Consider the following 14,981-nt stretch of genomic DNA (forward strand, 5'->3'; position numbering starts at 1 on the left):
AAAATAAAATATATTCGTTCAGGAAGGATCAGATTACAGACGAGGTGGTTTGATCGTATAGCTGGAATCTGCATAGGTGGACGTACTGACCTGCATTTCATTCGGAAAGGCAATTTGATGGCTCAAAGGTATGCAGACAAGATCCTGAGACCCCATGTCGCATCCTTATGCTGCAGCAAATGATGATTTCTTTCTTTTAATGCAGTATAATGTCAGGCCTCATACAGCGTCTTGTAAAGAATTTTCTTGAAACTAAGACAATACAGCGTATACAGTGGTCAACATGCTCTCTTGATCTTAATCCAATCGCGCCTGCTTAGGACTCATTGCTACAAGACCAAACCCTCTTGTTACTATCTAAGACTCAGAGATCAAACTCCATTAAAAGTGGAACAGTATTCCCCAAAGTCTCATCGCATGCATACAAAATAAGTATGCGGCAACCTTAGTAGTTCGAGAGGACCACACACCGTATTAAATATCCTGTATCATTTCCGTACAATCAGTTTTTGTCATTTAGAAGTTATCAAATTTTTGCTTGAATTTCATGTTTTTTATACCATTCCAAAAAATTAAAGTTCCCTTGCAATTGTTTTTCGCAACTTTTTTCATGTATTGCGTTTTGTTAAACCTTTATTCTCCACTTTATGCTCATGCTTGGCTATCAAGGAAAAATTTCATAACTTTTTCGCTTGCTCTCCTAATTTTTTTGAGCTGTGTGTTATTTTCCCTATGCATATGCATCTTTAGAAATTGTTTAGCTTGTTTTAAAGACTAGATTTTTGCTTCTTTTGCAAGTGACACAATTTCTAATTTGACTAACCAGTAGCATCTTCTGATGCAAGAAACTTTGATGTGCAGCAAGAATTTTAAACGCCCCAACATCCTGCAGACTTTAATAACGGTGATCTATTTGACATATGTTTGACATTAAACAATTTCACTTTGGTTGGGTAAATGCTCACAGAGTCGTTCTAATTGCGGACAGAGACAAAGCGTTGCGACTTAAAAATGTGGAAGGAACAGCCTTAATGTGTGCTCTCAATCTTTAACCGCGATGTTTGCCAACTTCACACCATGGCCGGCTGGCAGAGGATCTTCTTTCTGAAAATGACGGGGTTGGCACACCATGAAACAATTTAAGATCTTTGTTTGTGGAAGTAGGGGAGCGGTTTCTCCATTACTGTTCCTTGGGGGGAAAACTCCATTAGTGACCCCCACGGGGAAAAGCGAGTTGAGGAGGTATTTTCTTCTGCTTGATGAGATAATTAAATATCGAGCAATTCTATTTCACCATATCGCTTTGACTAAAAGCTGGCTCTATTTCTTAGAAAATTTAATATTTGGATGATTTTTTTCCCCTTTGAGTACTTGACGCAAAAATCAAATGCAATTATTCAATTGCAGCTTCACATCATAAGCATTTATATTCCAGTAGTTTATTTGGGTTTAATTACATAAGAGACAGATGTAGTTAAGCTGCTCTAAAACCAAGGGTAAAAATAAAATAAAAAAGAATAAACTGCCTGCCCAACGTAAATAAACGAAATTAAACTATAATATAAACAAAATCTGACTAGAAAAAGAATAAGAAGGTTAATTTATAAAATTAAAAAAAAAATCCGAATGTATATCTGTGTCGCTTCAATTGAAATCTGAAATTGAATCCTGGTTAAAAGTAAAATGTAAACTCTGCACTTTTCTCAAATAGCTGCATCATTGTGAAGTTTACTATAATGCACAGAGATTATACGGTATCAGTATGAATTGATATTTTTTAAGGAGAAATATACAGGGTGTTTATAAATTCCCGGACCCATTTTGATGTTTAATAACTCATAAAATAATGAAGATATAAACAAACTTATAGCATTTATTGATGGAATAACTCATATATTTTCCTTTTCAGGTTTGAATATCTTTACTTTTGTAAATATCGTCTGCGCGTGTGGTTAATTTCAGATAATTTCATTTTCCAGTCTAAATATCTGTACTTTTCTAAATATCGTCTGTTTATTAATTGCATTTTTCTCTCTTTCGTTTTTGGCAACTATTGCAATGCTATGTTTACTTTTGATGTGTTTGTTCTATGTAGTACTTTTCTATGTGATGTTTTATTCGAGCGGATATTAAGGAGAATGCACACACCACAAGAGAAAGCATAGATTTTATGGTGGTTCATAGAAACGAAATCGATAGTGCAAGCACAGAGAAATTGCAGAAGAATTTATTAAAAAGATCCTCCATCCAAAAGCAGCATCTTGCGGTGGAAAAAGAATTTTCTAGAAACTGGAAGTATCGCAGATAAGAAACGCTCCGGACGTCCCTGCACAAGTGATTTTGATGTTGAGCATGTAAGACAGACATTTTTAGACAATCCTAGAAGATCTGTGAGATCAACGGCAAGAGAATTGGATATGCCAATCTCGACGGTGTACAAGGTTATTAAGAAACAATTAAGACTGCATGCATACGAAGTTCAAATTGTTCAAGGCTTGGAACTGGACTATAGGCCTAGGAGGATGGCGTTTGCAACAGATATGGTTGGAAGGATAGAAGATGCTGCTGATTTTCTGAAGCGCATAATGTTCTCCGACGAAGCATCCTTTCATGTTTCTGGCATTCTCAATAGCCATAATGTACGCATATGAGGATCTGAAAACCCCCATGAATACCGTGAGACACAAAGGGATTCCCCAAAGGTTAATGTGTGGTGTGGACTAATGCACGACCGGGTCATTGGGCCTTTCTTTTTTACAGAAAAGACGATCTCATCAGTCGTACACTTAGACATGTTGGAAAACTTCGTATTTCCACAACTAGAAGAGCTTCAGCCACATGTCTTTTTGCAACAAGATGGTGCACCACCTCATTGGGGTATCATCGTTAGTGGTTCTTTCAATGACCATTTTCCAGGAAGACGGATTGGGCGAGGAGGTCCAATTCCTTGGCCACCCAGATCACCTGATATAACGCCGCTGGACTTTTTTATTTGGGGATTTATAAAGGACAATGTTTACAGGAGGATAGTATCGAACATTGATGACCTAAAAGCCAGAATTACAACAGCAATAGCCTCTGTGGATGCCGGCATGCTTGCCGCTACCTGGCGTGAAATTGACTATCGACTTGATATTATCCGTGCGACGAAGGGGGCACACGTGGAAGTTCATTGACAAGGGTCAAGAAAATTTTTGAGTCTATCTAACCATTTATGTTATTAATTTCAATCTATCTTTATTATTTTATGAGTTATTAAACATCAAAATGGGTCCGGGACTTTATAAACACCCTGTATATTTTTTTAATCTTGTTTCCCTGGTCCGATTCGTTTAATCAATATCACAAGCTGGCAGATATGTGGCATGTTAACTAATTTAGTTAAAAACATTTTATACAAGTTATAAAAGAATTCTTTTGGTTCCACGTGCAAAACTTTCAAAATTGCTTAATTCATGATTTTTAAAATCCCCGTTAAGAACTGAAATATGAAGGGGAAAAATAACATTAGACTGACAAATTAATACTTCAGTGAGAAATAACTTCAGCGTCTCTAATCATCATTAGAGTCTGGAAGAGCAAAGTAGGGATTAAAATTATCAAAAACTAGTTTATTTGAGGATAGAATGCAAAAGCGGTTTTTAGGAAAGTGCGTCCAGTTCCCTTTTAGTACTACTATACATTTAGAATTTTATAGCATGGAATAACTATACATTATTTGGAATTTTATAAAAAGAAAGTATTTGCATTGAATTAAGTAGCAAGAAATAATTCTTACTTAAAAAGTTCCCCCTAATATTTTTTACCCCGCATACAAACATGAAAAGAAAAATAACACACTTCGCTAAACATTCTAAAAGAACGCTCTTTTTGGAAAAGTCTTGCTTCTTTATCATTTGGAGGGGGCTATCTTGTATTTGCCTTAATCCCCCAACCCCCTATAGAACACCAAAAAGAGGGTGGAATACCACTTGACAGTTTTTCCAAGTGGGGGTGGCATTACACGAAGGTCTGAGTCAGCAACTCCCTGTAAGACGTACGATGACGTTAAAATAAATCGCTCTGAAAAATCGATGACAGTTCAGAGAAAACACTTTCAACAGGGTCCTCGAATTTCGAACCATTGAGAAGAATCTTAATTTTTTTTTAAATAAAATAAATGCCTTTCATTAAGTTAAAAATTCGAACATTCTTCAAGTGTAATGAATATAACGGAAGGGATAATGCTGATTTTTCATGCATATATTTGGAATTATTTTCTATTCGAGAGTGATGATTCGAACGATTTCTTATTTTATATTGAACCTTTTGATTAATATGTTGCGCCAAAGATCTAATTTGCGAATCTTTCAGCCGTTATAAAAGGGGTTTTGAGAATAAGAAAAAGCTAAGTTTTAACAAAGCAGGCTTGATGCATTTTTTTTTATGATTTATTAACTGGCATAGAAATTGAATTTGTAAAGCAATTGAAAAGAATTGGTCAAAAGAATAAGTTAATGTTATGCTATTAATATCCGTTAATAAGTTTTAAAATGAGTCTAAAAACATAAAAAAATTCTTAAAATGGAAAACTAGTTGCGATTTAAGAAAAACATTGCTATCGAATTTTTGAATAATCTTGTAACTTGCCTTTATCTACTTAAAACAATTATATTTTTTTCTGTGAAAGGAGCTTTCTTCTCGCATTATAATAAATTATGTTATCAATTCAATTTAGTTTATATGATCTGGTGACTTTGAGAGTTAATGATTTCTTAACGTTTTCTTTAAGCGTTTATGATTTTTATAAGCATTTTCTTTCTTTTTCGTAAGAATTGACGATTTGTTATGATTTTTTACACCTTATTTAAGCATTTAAGAAAAAATATAAATAATTTCGCTGCTTTCTTAATGTCTTCTCAAGCAATAATTCTAAAAAGTCTGGTTTGACTCAATCAATTATTTTTCGAAAATTATCACTATTTTCTTGGTTTCAGATGAGAAAAACTTCCTAAAAAATGCAAGAAAAATTTAACTACATAGTGAACGAGTATTTCAAAAAAGGACTTTAAACGCTTTCTTGAAACTTTTAAAGTCAGAGCACAGGCACGCATTACAGCAGGGGATCATTTCGAAGTGTGTTTAGTAGGCTTGTAATATGCACAAATCTTTTTGAGATTTTAGATCAGTCCGTGAAATTGATAGTCGCAGTTTGTAAAAATAACGTCAAGTCAAAGTTGTTTGAAGTTTAGTAAATGTTTAATGAATTAAATTGTTTACTGCTTCAAACCTTAAATGGTGTATTACATTGAAGCACATCTATCACAACTCGCTAAAATCTTATTATGATAAAAATTCAGTACCACAATTGTTTTCAAATCTTTTTTTTTGTTTAGATAGTTTACATAGTTAATCCCGTCACAATGAATTACATCTGTTCCCGTTTAGATTGGTAGGTAGATACTTTATTTACGTTACGCTAGAGGTACCCAATGGGCTATTGGCGACGGTCTGGGAAACATCCTTGAGGATGATCTGAAAACATGCCATCGCAATTTTGATCCTCTGCAGAGGGGATGGCTCCCCTGCTTTGGTAGCACGACGACCTGCTGCCGAAGTTACACTTTATGGTAGAATAGTTTAATGAGGATCGATAACGTGCACCCTCGGTTCCTACGCAAGCTGATCAAAGTGGTCACCCATCCTCTTACTGACAGCGGGCAGTGATACCCGTTAAGCCAGTTTAGAAAACAAGAGGAATAAATCATGTAATAAGATGCAGTTGAGTCGTAACGTTAATACACACATCTACGTCTCTCAATGAGTATATTACTCTCCACTCAGTTGATGTGTTCTGTCCTTACCCCCCAAAAAAAGGCAATCTCAGTTGCTGGAGAGAAAGTGTTAATCGAAGAACAATCTCCTAATTGTGCTTCTTTCTCCCCCGAAGTCATTCCCAAAATGTTCTCTTACGACTTCCTCGGAAAGTGGTTCTGCTCGAAGAAGTTATTTTGATTATCTAAGGAACGTCTATTATGTTCTATGAAACATTACATAACATGCAGCAAATGGGATGGTAAACAAGTTAAAAGAATATTTAAAAATATTTAAGTAAAATTAGTTCAAAAAATAATGTGTCAAGGTCTATAATGTAAAACGTTAAAAACGTATTTTTACTTATTAATTACTTACTTATTACTACTTATTATAAACTTTTAATTAGAGCTATTTTTAAGCGTAAGAAGATTAAAAATAGGATGAAATACAATAATAATAAAAAATTTTAAGACCAAATAGAGAAAAAAAGAAAGTTCAAATCATTAAGAATGAAAATAAGAATATAATGTATAAGGAAAAAATGAATAAAAATAAAAGAAAATAAGAAAACGAATAAAAAGAATAAAATAAACCTAATAGTGAATAAAAATAAGAAAGAATGAAAACTAATAAGAACAGGATGAATTTTTTTACGCGTTAAAGCACCAGCTGAATTGAATATTTGAATAATTGAACGGAATCCACGTTCCAATGATCTAAATACATGCGAAGTTTCATTTGAATTTCTGTGCAACCTTAGGCGAGTACCACTGAGTAGCGTCAATTTAATTTAGTCAAATTTTTTGCTTCAGTTTTTACTCCAAATTTGTTGTTACAGAAATTCTTCTTGATCTGTGTAATTTGGGAAATCAAAAAATATAGCACATATTTAAAAACCTCCAAAAATACATGGCGCAATAATTCGTAAAGTTCGCAAGGAGGCTAATATTCTAACAGCACAGGGTATGAATAATGCATTTTTATTTAGTAACATTAAAATAGGATTTTTTAGAGTAAATTTAAGTACAGAAATAAAACGAAGAGTTAAAAACCGAAACAGCAAAAATAACAATTTAAACAGTCCTTTAACAATATCAAAAACCTTTTTGTTGCTCTAAAACCCATGAAAAAAACCGATCTGCGAAGAGATAACGTCCAGCAATACTTCTTAAAAAAAGAGTAAATTCTTTATATCCAACTAAAGGAAGAGAAAAAAAAAGAACTCTCTTACCGTGTAAAGCTTTTAGATAGGCTTTACCAGCGGATATAAGTTGTCTGGCACATGGGTTGAATTTCTCTAAAATATTCTGAAATAAAAAAAACATTCGATTAGAAAAGTCATTATTTGAAAAGGAATAACGGTTAACATTTTTTTATAACTACAAACCATTACAGTCTAGTTATGTTAGCTACATGGAAGTTAAGTCGTTATAGTTCAATTAGAATTGGATATTATTATAACGCTCAATTATATTCTTTCAGTAAATTTTCTGATTCATTTTTGGCAATCATAAAAATAAAAAAAACATTTTGATTTCCTGCCAATGCAAAAAGTGTGATTATGGCTAATTATATCTTAGAAGCGAATTATTGAGCATAATTTAGATCAGCGGAATTAAAATGAAGAAAAATCGTAACTATTAGAACCAAGATATGGCCTCAAAAAAAAAAAGGGAAGAATACTTTTTTATAAAAACATCTTCGTCCTCTGCTAACTTAGAAAGTAAATAAATGTCTTTAAAATCTGACCAAAATTAAAGAAAACTCTAAGAAGTATTAAATTTAGTTCCGTAAATCTGAAGTATTTATAACCGTTGTAGAAAAGACGGGCCAATTACGAATTTACAACTACCAATGTTCATCTCAGTAGCCAAAACTCAATCCAGAAGACAAGGGAACTAGATCAAGTATTAGAAGAAATTTGTTTTCAAAGAGAACTTTTTGATGGAGCTAACCCGCATTTGAGCAACATGGAGGGGAAAACCGCGAAAACCTCCCATGGTTAGCCTGACTGCAAGGGGACTCTAACCCATGATCGGTCTACCATACAAAGAATACGAAAAGATAAAAAAGGAAGAAAAAAACAACCATCCTGAATAACTTTTCATCTAATGATCGAATCTTCACGTGCTGGGATTTAATGGTTCTAGAGGCTGACCTCAAATATGATAATTAACTTATGATATTTTAAGTTACAAAATCAGGGACAAAAAAATATTTTCTATGAGTAAACAAATTTTTTTCGATGGTTTGGAATTTCTCTACCACAAAATATGGAGAGTGGCCACAATCGGAAAATATGGTCGCAATAGTTTGGACGAATCGAGAAAATATTGCTATCAAATTTGTTTAGTAGAGATAATTCCATGAAAAAATAATTTTAATAATAAGCATTTTTATTATTTTACTTTAATTTAAATTAAGAATTTTACTTTAAAAAATTTTGTATTGTAAGGTTTAGTTGTTTTACATAATTTCAGAGCATTTAGTTTCAATTGCAATTTGAGGGAAATCGGTAGCATAGTACCTGAGAAATCGAATTTCAAATATTCGATGTTTTTAAATCATTCTTATTCTTAATTTAATATTTCTTTATCGTCTTTTTTATTATTATTTATTTTTTATTTTGTTACTTCTGTAGCAGTCATGACAAAGAGGAGGTCAATTATACGAGGTTTGTTTCTTTGTATCAGATGTTAGTAATAGCCAAATACTTTTTCTAATTGCTTAAATATAGTTGCTCTGAGCCGATTCTACTTTGTATTAATAATCTGCAATACATAAAGGAAAGAGCACAAATTGTCCGAGATAATTCCCAGACAAAATCAACCGATTTAAGGAAACCTAATACTGGTAATTCTTAAGAGGCTCATAATCATATATAACGGTGACCTTTTGTCCTATCCCAAATATTCTTGTTCCCTGATAGGAGGGCGTTAATTCCAATTACTCCAGGAACGCGATCCTGACACTTTTCCGGAGGCTTTACAATGTCTCTCATAATTAAGGTAAATTGGTAGATTTTCCTTTCAAAGGCCGGCATTTAAAAGATAGGATTAAGTTTTAATCGCAGTTTCAGATAAACAAAACCGTTGACTTTGTTGTTGAACATGAAGAATTGGTTCCGAAGTTTAACAATGAAAAATGATTGAGCTAAATTAAGAAAATCTGTTATTTAAGAGTAGGATTTATTGAGGAAAAAAAAATGAGAGGAAAACATGCTAAAGAAATAAAGTTTATCTTTAAACTTATGAAAGCGTGAAAATGCTTATTCAGTGTCATCTATCCTTGCCAGCTTTAATTTTAGGTATGATTTTTTGATATTCATTTTCTCAATATAGTGAATCAAAAGTAGTGCTTCGTATTTTTTAGAACTTCTGTAAATTTTTTGTTAGCAACAATAATTTTACCAAAAATAAAATGACGTCAAATAAAATTTCCGACCACAAAATTACCTAAAATAATTTCACCAAGAATAAAATTTCATAAAATAGTTTTGTACACAATAAAATTACCTAAAATAATTTTACCGCCAAAAAAATTTGCCGAAAATAGTTTTACCAACAATAAAATCACCTAAAATAATTTTACCAACAAAAAAATTATCTAAAATAATTTTACCAACAATAAAATCACCTAAAATAATTTTACCAACAATAAAATCACCTAAAATAATTTTACCAACAATAAAATCACAAAAAATAGTTTTATCAACAATAAAATTATCGAAAATAATTTTGCTAACAATAAAATTACATAAAATAATTTTACCAACAATAAAATTTCCTACAATAAAATTAAGCGATTAAATAAATTAATACTGTACATTTTTCTGTTTTTAGATTTTTTTTTAACATGCCTTTACTTTTGTTTAAACTGAAAAAATAGATGACTTTACGTAAATAAAACAAAAGCAAATAAATTTATCAAGAATCTAAAAACAGGTAAATATAAAATTAAACTACCTTTCAAAAAAATTATAAAACGAAACAAGCAGTCTTAATTTTTTTTTAAAAATGTTTTAACACGAATAAAATTATGCGAGTTTTAAAAATCCATGGAGCAAAATATGAGTTAATTAATGTTAAGCTGCCGCTAGTATATCATTATTTTTAAAAAAAGTTTCAAATCGATTTGCGTTGAAACTTACAATTTGTACATAACAGATTTTCTTTTAAACTTAGAATTTTCAGAGTACTGTCTTCTGAGTAATACCCTCCAATTACGGTTCCAAAATTCCTAACGAAATCTTTATTTCTTCAGGTGGCTTACAATATTTATCTAAAAGGGATAATTACCCGTGAAGTGTGAAGTCTTATTGCAAAAATGTCTTTTTCTAGGGCTTAATACTGGTTTGTTTTTCCTTCAATTGTTGTTTAGTTTGTTTCGAAAAGAACAATCTTTGCCTCCTCCCATTAATCGAAATAACGACAGAAGTTCTAGAACTTTTATACCAGTCACAGTTGGTCGAGTTCGGGGACCATTAAAGAAATCGTCTGTTGCATTTTTTGGATTGTAAATAAAACTTTTGCATCGTTTTTCAAAGTACGAACTAATATTTTATACCACTTCCTCTAAAATGAACAGTCATCAACATCTACAAAAATGTTTTTGCAAAAAGATTCCTTCTGGGAAATACTTTTGCTTCGATTTAAACATTCTGCCCCCTTCATTATATTTGCTATAAACCATTATTCTTTTTATCTAAAAAATACTCAAATGCAGTTAAAGGTTTTTTAAAGTAAACGAAACCGCTATTTTAAATCACGGAATTATATAGAATTTAAATACAAAAATGTAATATCTTTTACTTTAATAATTCGTTACATCTTTTAGGTTAACAATTGCGTTAACTATTCGGTTAAACTACTTCGATACCAGTAGTAATACTCCAGAAATTAAACATTTAACGATTTTGCTGCAAACCCCACTTCGATATGTATTTTTCCTTAAATTCCTTCACATTTGCGTATTATTTTTTTAAGCAAAAGCCATTCTCTTTAACTTAAAATATTTTAAATTGTTATAAGATCTTGGTCTCCATACTTCCAATAACTTATGCTTATCAAATAAATCTGCAGAGCTAAATGCTTCTTTCCGCACAGCGTACATTACGTTGTAAAATGTGCAAGATTGTAGATGGTGTTCTGAAAGGACTACCTTTTATACATATTTTTGGAATCCTTGTCAAAAATGGAGAAAGAGCATCATTTGGGGGATCGCTAATAATTATGGAAAAAAACAAAAACACAATCAAAATCTAAATCTCATTTACGAAACACAATAGATGAAAGATTCGAACTTGAAGTTGTTCCTGATAATCTTCTAAAATCATTTTTGTTTCTTCCCGAAATTAAACAGGTTTTGGTATTTCATGCATCCGTCTTCAACAGTCAGATTTCATTAGCGTTTTATTATATACTAGTGGGCTGCGTCCCCTGCTCGTTAACGCTCGTCAACCCCCGAAAATTGCTACGCAATCTTATATGGTTTACTTCGCAAACCAAGCTCGCTTCGCTCGCTTAGGTACATTGCAAATGCACAAAATTCTAAGAATTCAAAACAATCATTCAAATCCATATAACAACCTTTTTTTTTAAAAAAATTACATCTTTTTAGTAAATACTAAGTCATTAAAATAAATTTTAAATTCAAATAAATGACGTGTAATTCGTTAAACCTTTTAGAAATGTGCTATAGTATAAAATTTCTAAAACTGATATCTCTTTAAAAAGGTTAAAATTTTGGCTACAATTAAGTCTATTAAAAAGTGAAATAGGTGAATTACAATGGAAAAACCTGCATAAACAAATAAATTCTAGTAAAACAAATAAATTCGTGATATAAATCAAAAATCGTCAGATAAATTCGTAATATATAAATTCGTGAAAAAAAGCGCTTTCGACAAAATACTAAAATAAAGATCTATCGACAAAGACTACTCACTTCTGCCTAGCTTTCAGTTTACGTTTTTAAAAGCGCTATATGTTGAGCCATCTCAGCTAGATTTGGCATGTGACATTTTTAGCGGCAATCATTGGTCGATTTTCTAGCGTTGCCATTCGGGGAGTTGTAATGAGGCATTTTTTTGTCGCCGTGTAAGAGAAATATATATATAGATACCTTTTATGCATATTATGTATACTTTTTTATTTTCGTTTTTGAAACGGATCCTAAAAATATTAATTGAGAGCAGTTTTTTTATTACTACTTTACTAATAAACCATTTGATTTTGATAACATTTCAAATGTCTTCAGTTTTGGTAAATAAATGGACACGAGTTTTATTTAAAAAAAACATTAAATTTTTCAATTCCCAAATTTAAATGCCATAATTTATAAAATTTACAGGGTTTTCTTTAATACTTTTTTGGGGATTAAGTTGAGCATTTAGTGAATTCAAGTTGGAAATAATGTCATAATGACCAGTATCAGTTATACTACGCCAGACGAGAATGATAAACGGTGTTCTAAACTTAATCTGACAAAAAAGGAGAAAAATATTCGCATAAGCAATATGTGATCCTGAAACACCATCTTTTAAGGTAAGAAACTCTTGCCAACTTTATAATTTCATTTTTCTTGCTCGTGAAAAATATGTTTGAAAAATTATATTTTCGAGTAGAGAAACTATTTGAAGTCCTACCCTGATTTATGATTTTTTTTAAGAGACAACATTTAGTTGATTTTCATTTTTTCCTGTTTGTCAAAATGTTTTATTTCATCAGAGAATACGTCCCAAAAATGTGCATATTTACCCCAAAAAAATTATTTGGAAAACAGAATAATGGTTTATCTTTCTTGGAGTTGTATTTTTTCGAGCATTTTTTATCTGCATGTTAAAGAATTCTTATTTGTACAAAAATATGTCCCAAAAATTTGCATATTTCCTATTTTCAGTCCATCCCACAATTTAAACACATTAACATAACAATTTGTGAACGTTCTGTTTTTTATAACTTTCGAACTTGGGTAATATTAACAATAATTGCTTCGAGACAAACTGTCACAATTTTTGATTTATATCCAATGACTGAGTAATGATAAAAAGCAATTTCCCTGAGTTAAAGGAATACTGCTATCCAGATCACCATCTGTAAGAACAGGTGCACATGGAAGATGAGTCAATACAGCTGATGTTAGAGTTAAAAAGACTGTGGAACAACTTAACAACTGCAGGTTTGCCTCGTTATTATTTCTGAGAAAATAACGTTAACAAAAAGAGATTTTGGAAAGATTTCCGTGTGTCGATGAACGCTTATAATATTAAATATTTTCATTTATATTCGTTTAATTAAAAAAACTTTATTTGCACTGGCCAAATGATATTAAGTAATTCTTGCATTTTTAAAAAATTAAAAATAGGATGATCCTTAAAGTGATAAAATATGCAAAAAGTAAAATTATCATTAACCTTTTGCTTAAGGCAGGAACAACCTTTGGACTATATGTGATGGTACAACATGGTACACCGTAAGCAAAGGGTTAAGAGTTAGAAATTTTCAACCACAGTCCTCACCAAAATATTCGGACCCTATTTTCCAGACTTATGGCTACCCCCACATTTTGAATGCCGAGAATCCAAATCCGTCAAAGAAATGTTTTATTCGAAGAAAAAACGTTTTTTGTTACGTATAATTTCATAACTTAAAATATCGTCTGAACAAATTATTAATACGCATATTTAAGCTCAGATCTCGAACCATTAAGATTGCATCTTAGTATGTATAATTTCATAACTTAAAATATCGTCTGAACAAATTATCAATAGGCATATTTAAGCTCAGATCTCGAACCATTTCGATTGCATCTTAGTATGTATAGTTTCATAACCTAAAATATCGTCTGAACAAATTATTAATAAGCATATTTAAGCTCATATCTCGAACCATTTAGATTGCATCTTAGTATGTATAATTTCATAACCTAAAATATCGTCTGAACAAATTATTAATAGGCATATTTAAGCTCAGATCTCGAACCATTAAGATTGCATCTTAGTATGTATAATTTCATAACCTAAAATATCGTCTGAACAATTATTAATAAGAATATTTAAGATCAGATCTCGAACTATTTAGATTGCATCTTAGTATGTATAATCTCATAACCTAAAATATCGTCGGAACAAATTATTAATAAGCATATTTAAGCTCAGATCTCGAACCATTAAGATTGCATCTTGGTATGTATAATCCGATTATTTGATCAAAAGTTATTCAGCTCTTATTTTGTGTCCTGTTCTTGTCCATCTTCTCTGGTCACTGTCAAGAATCACATAGCCGTTTGGTAAATGTCCGAAATGTATGCTAGATCTGATTTGATATTAATTTATTCTCCAATATGTGAACATTTATTTGATATTTTAATACCCGATTAAGATAGAATAGGAAAACATCAGTGTTGGAAATAACGGACAAGAGTAGGGATAATAAGCGGTATTCTTTACCCTACTTTTTTTTAAAATTAAAAATCTTTCCACGATATACCATTGACCATCATTCCCTACACCTCGTTACACATTCCTTATACATTTTAGTAAAGTGCCATTGCCCGGTATTCCCTACCCTGAGGTTTCTTTTTTTAAAGGGCTACGGTCCAGGATTCTATAAACTTAACTTTTATAAACTATCTAAATAGGATGCTTAGACATCGAATAAATATCAAAGAATAAATTGATATCAAATAATTCGGACATTCAACAAAGCGACAATGGGATTGTTGACATTCATCAGTGAAAGTCAACATTCTCCGAATTTCGATTTATATAACAGATATTAAAAAAAAACATATATCATTTATAAATAACTGATATATGATTCTATAGCCGTAGATGAATAATTTAACAATAACTTGTAAGTAGATATATTTTCTTATTTGCTATTTTGTAACGCATGCGTTTTGAAACTCTTGCTAACTGGAATATTTTGTCTGCTTGTCAGCTGGATTAGCGATTTCGTATAGTGTGTTTACCTTAGAATTCAATCGTCGAATTCTTCAATGTTTTATTTTATTTTTATTACTTTAGCTTTTATGTGAGATTCAGGACGCATGGTTCCTTTTTCCAACTATTATGGAAATTCAAATATGTTCTAGGTCTGTTTTTATTTTAAAGTTTTTAATAAATACTTTATTTTCGCAATCAGTTTTATTTCATTATTCGATGGCTCATGTTAATTTAATTC

At 31.3% G+C, this 14,981-nt stretch overlaps 1 protein-coding gene across 1 annotated transcript in view; it reads right to left on the reverse strand.

Annotated features, from left to right (window-relative positions):
* Window positions 1–14,981, reverse strand: part of LOC107437211 (BAR/IMD domain-containing adapter protein 2) — a 133,064-nt gene that overhangs the window by 101,036 nt on the left and 17,047 nt on the right. Inside the window, exon 2 of the mRNA XM_043043135.3 lies at window positions 7,028–7,103. Within this exon, the coding sequence (XP_042899069.1) occupies window positions 7,028–7,103 (76 nt within the window). The remainder of the gene's footprint in view (window positions 1–7,027; window positions 7,104–14,981) is intronic.

The sequence above is a fragment of the Parasteatoda tepidariorum genome, chromosome 2, assembly GCF_982258835.1.
Source record: "Parasteatoda tepidariorum strain Cologne lab strain chromosome 2, Ptep-v5.0, whole genome shotgun sequence".
Taxonomy (NCBI): domain Eukaryota; kingdom Metazoa; phylum Arthropoda; class Arachnida; order Araneae; family Theridiidae; genus Parasteatoda; species Parasteatoda tepidariorum.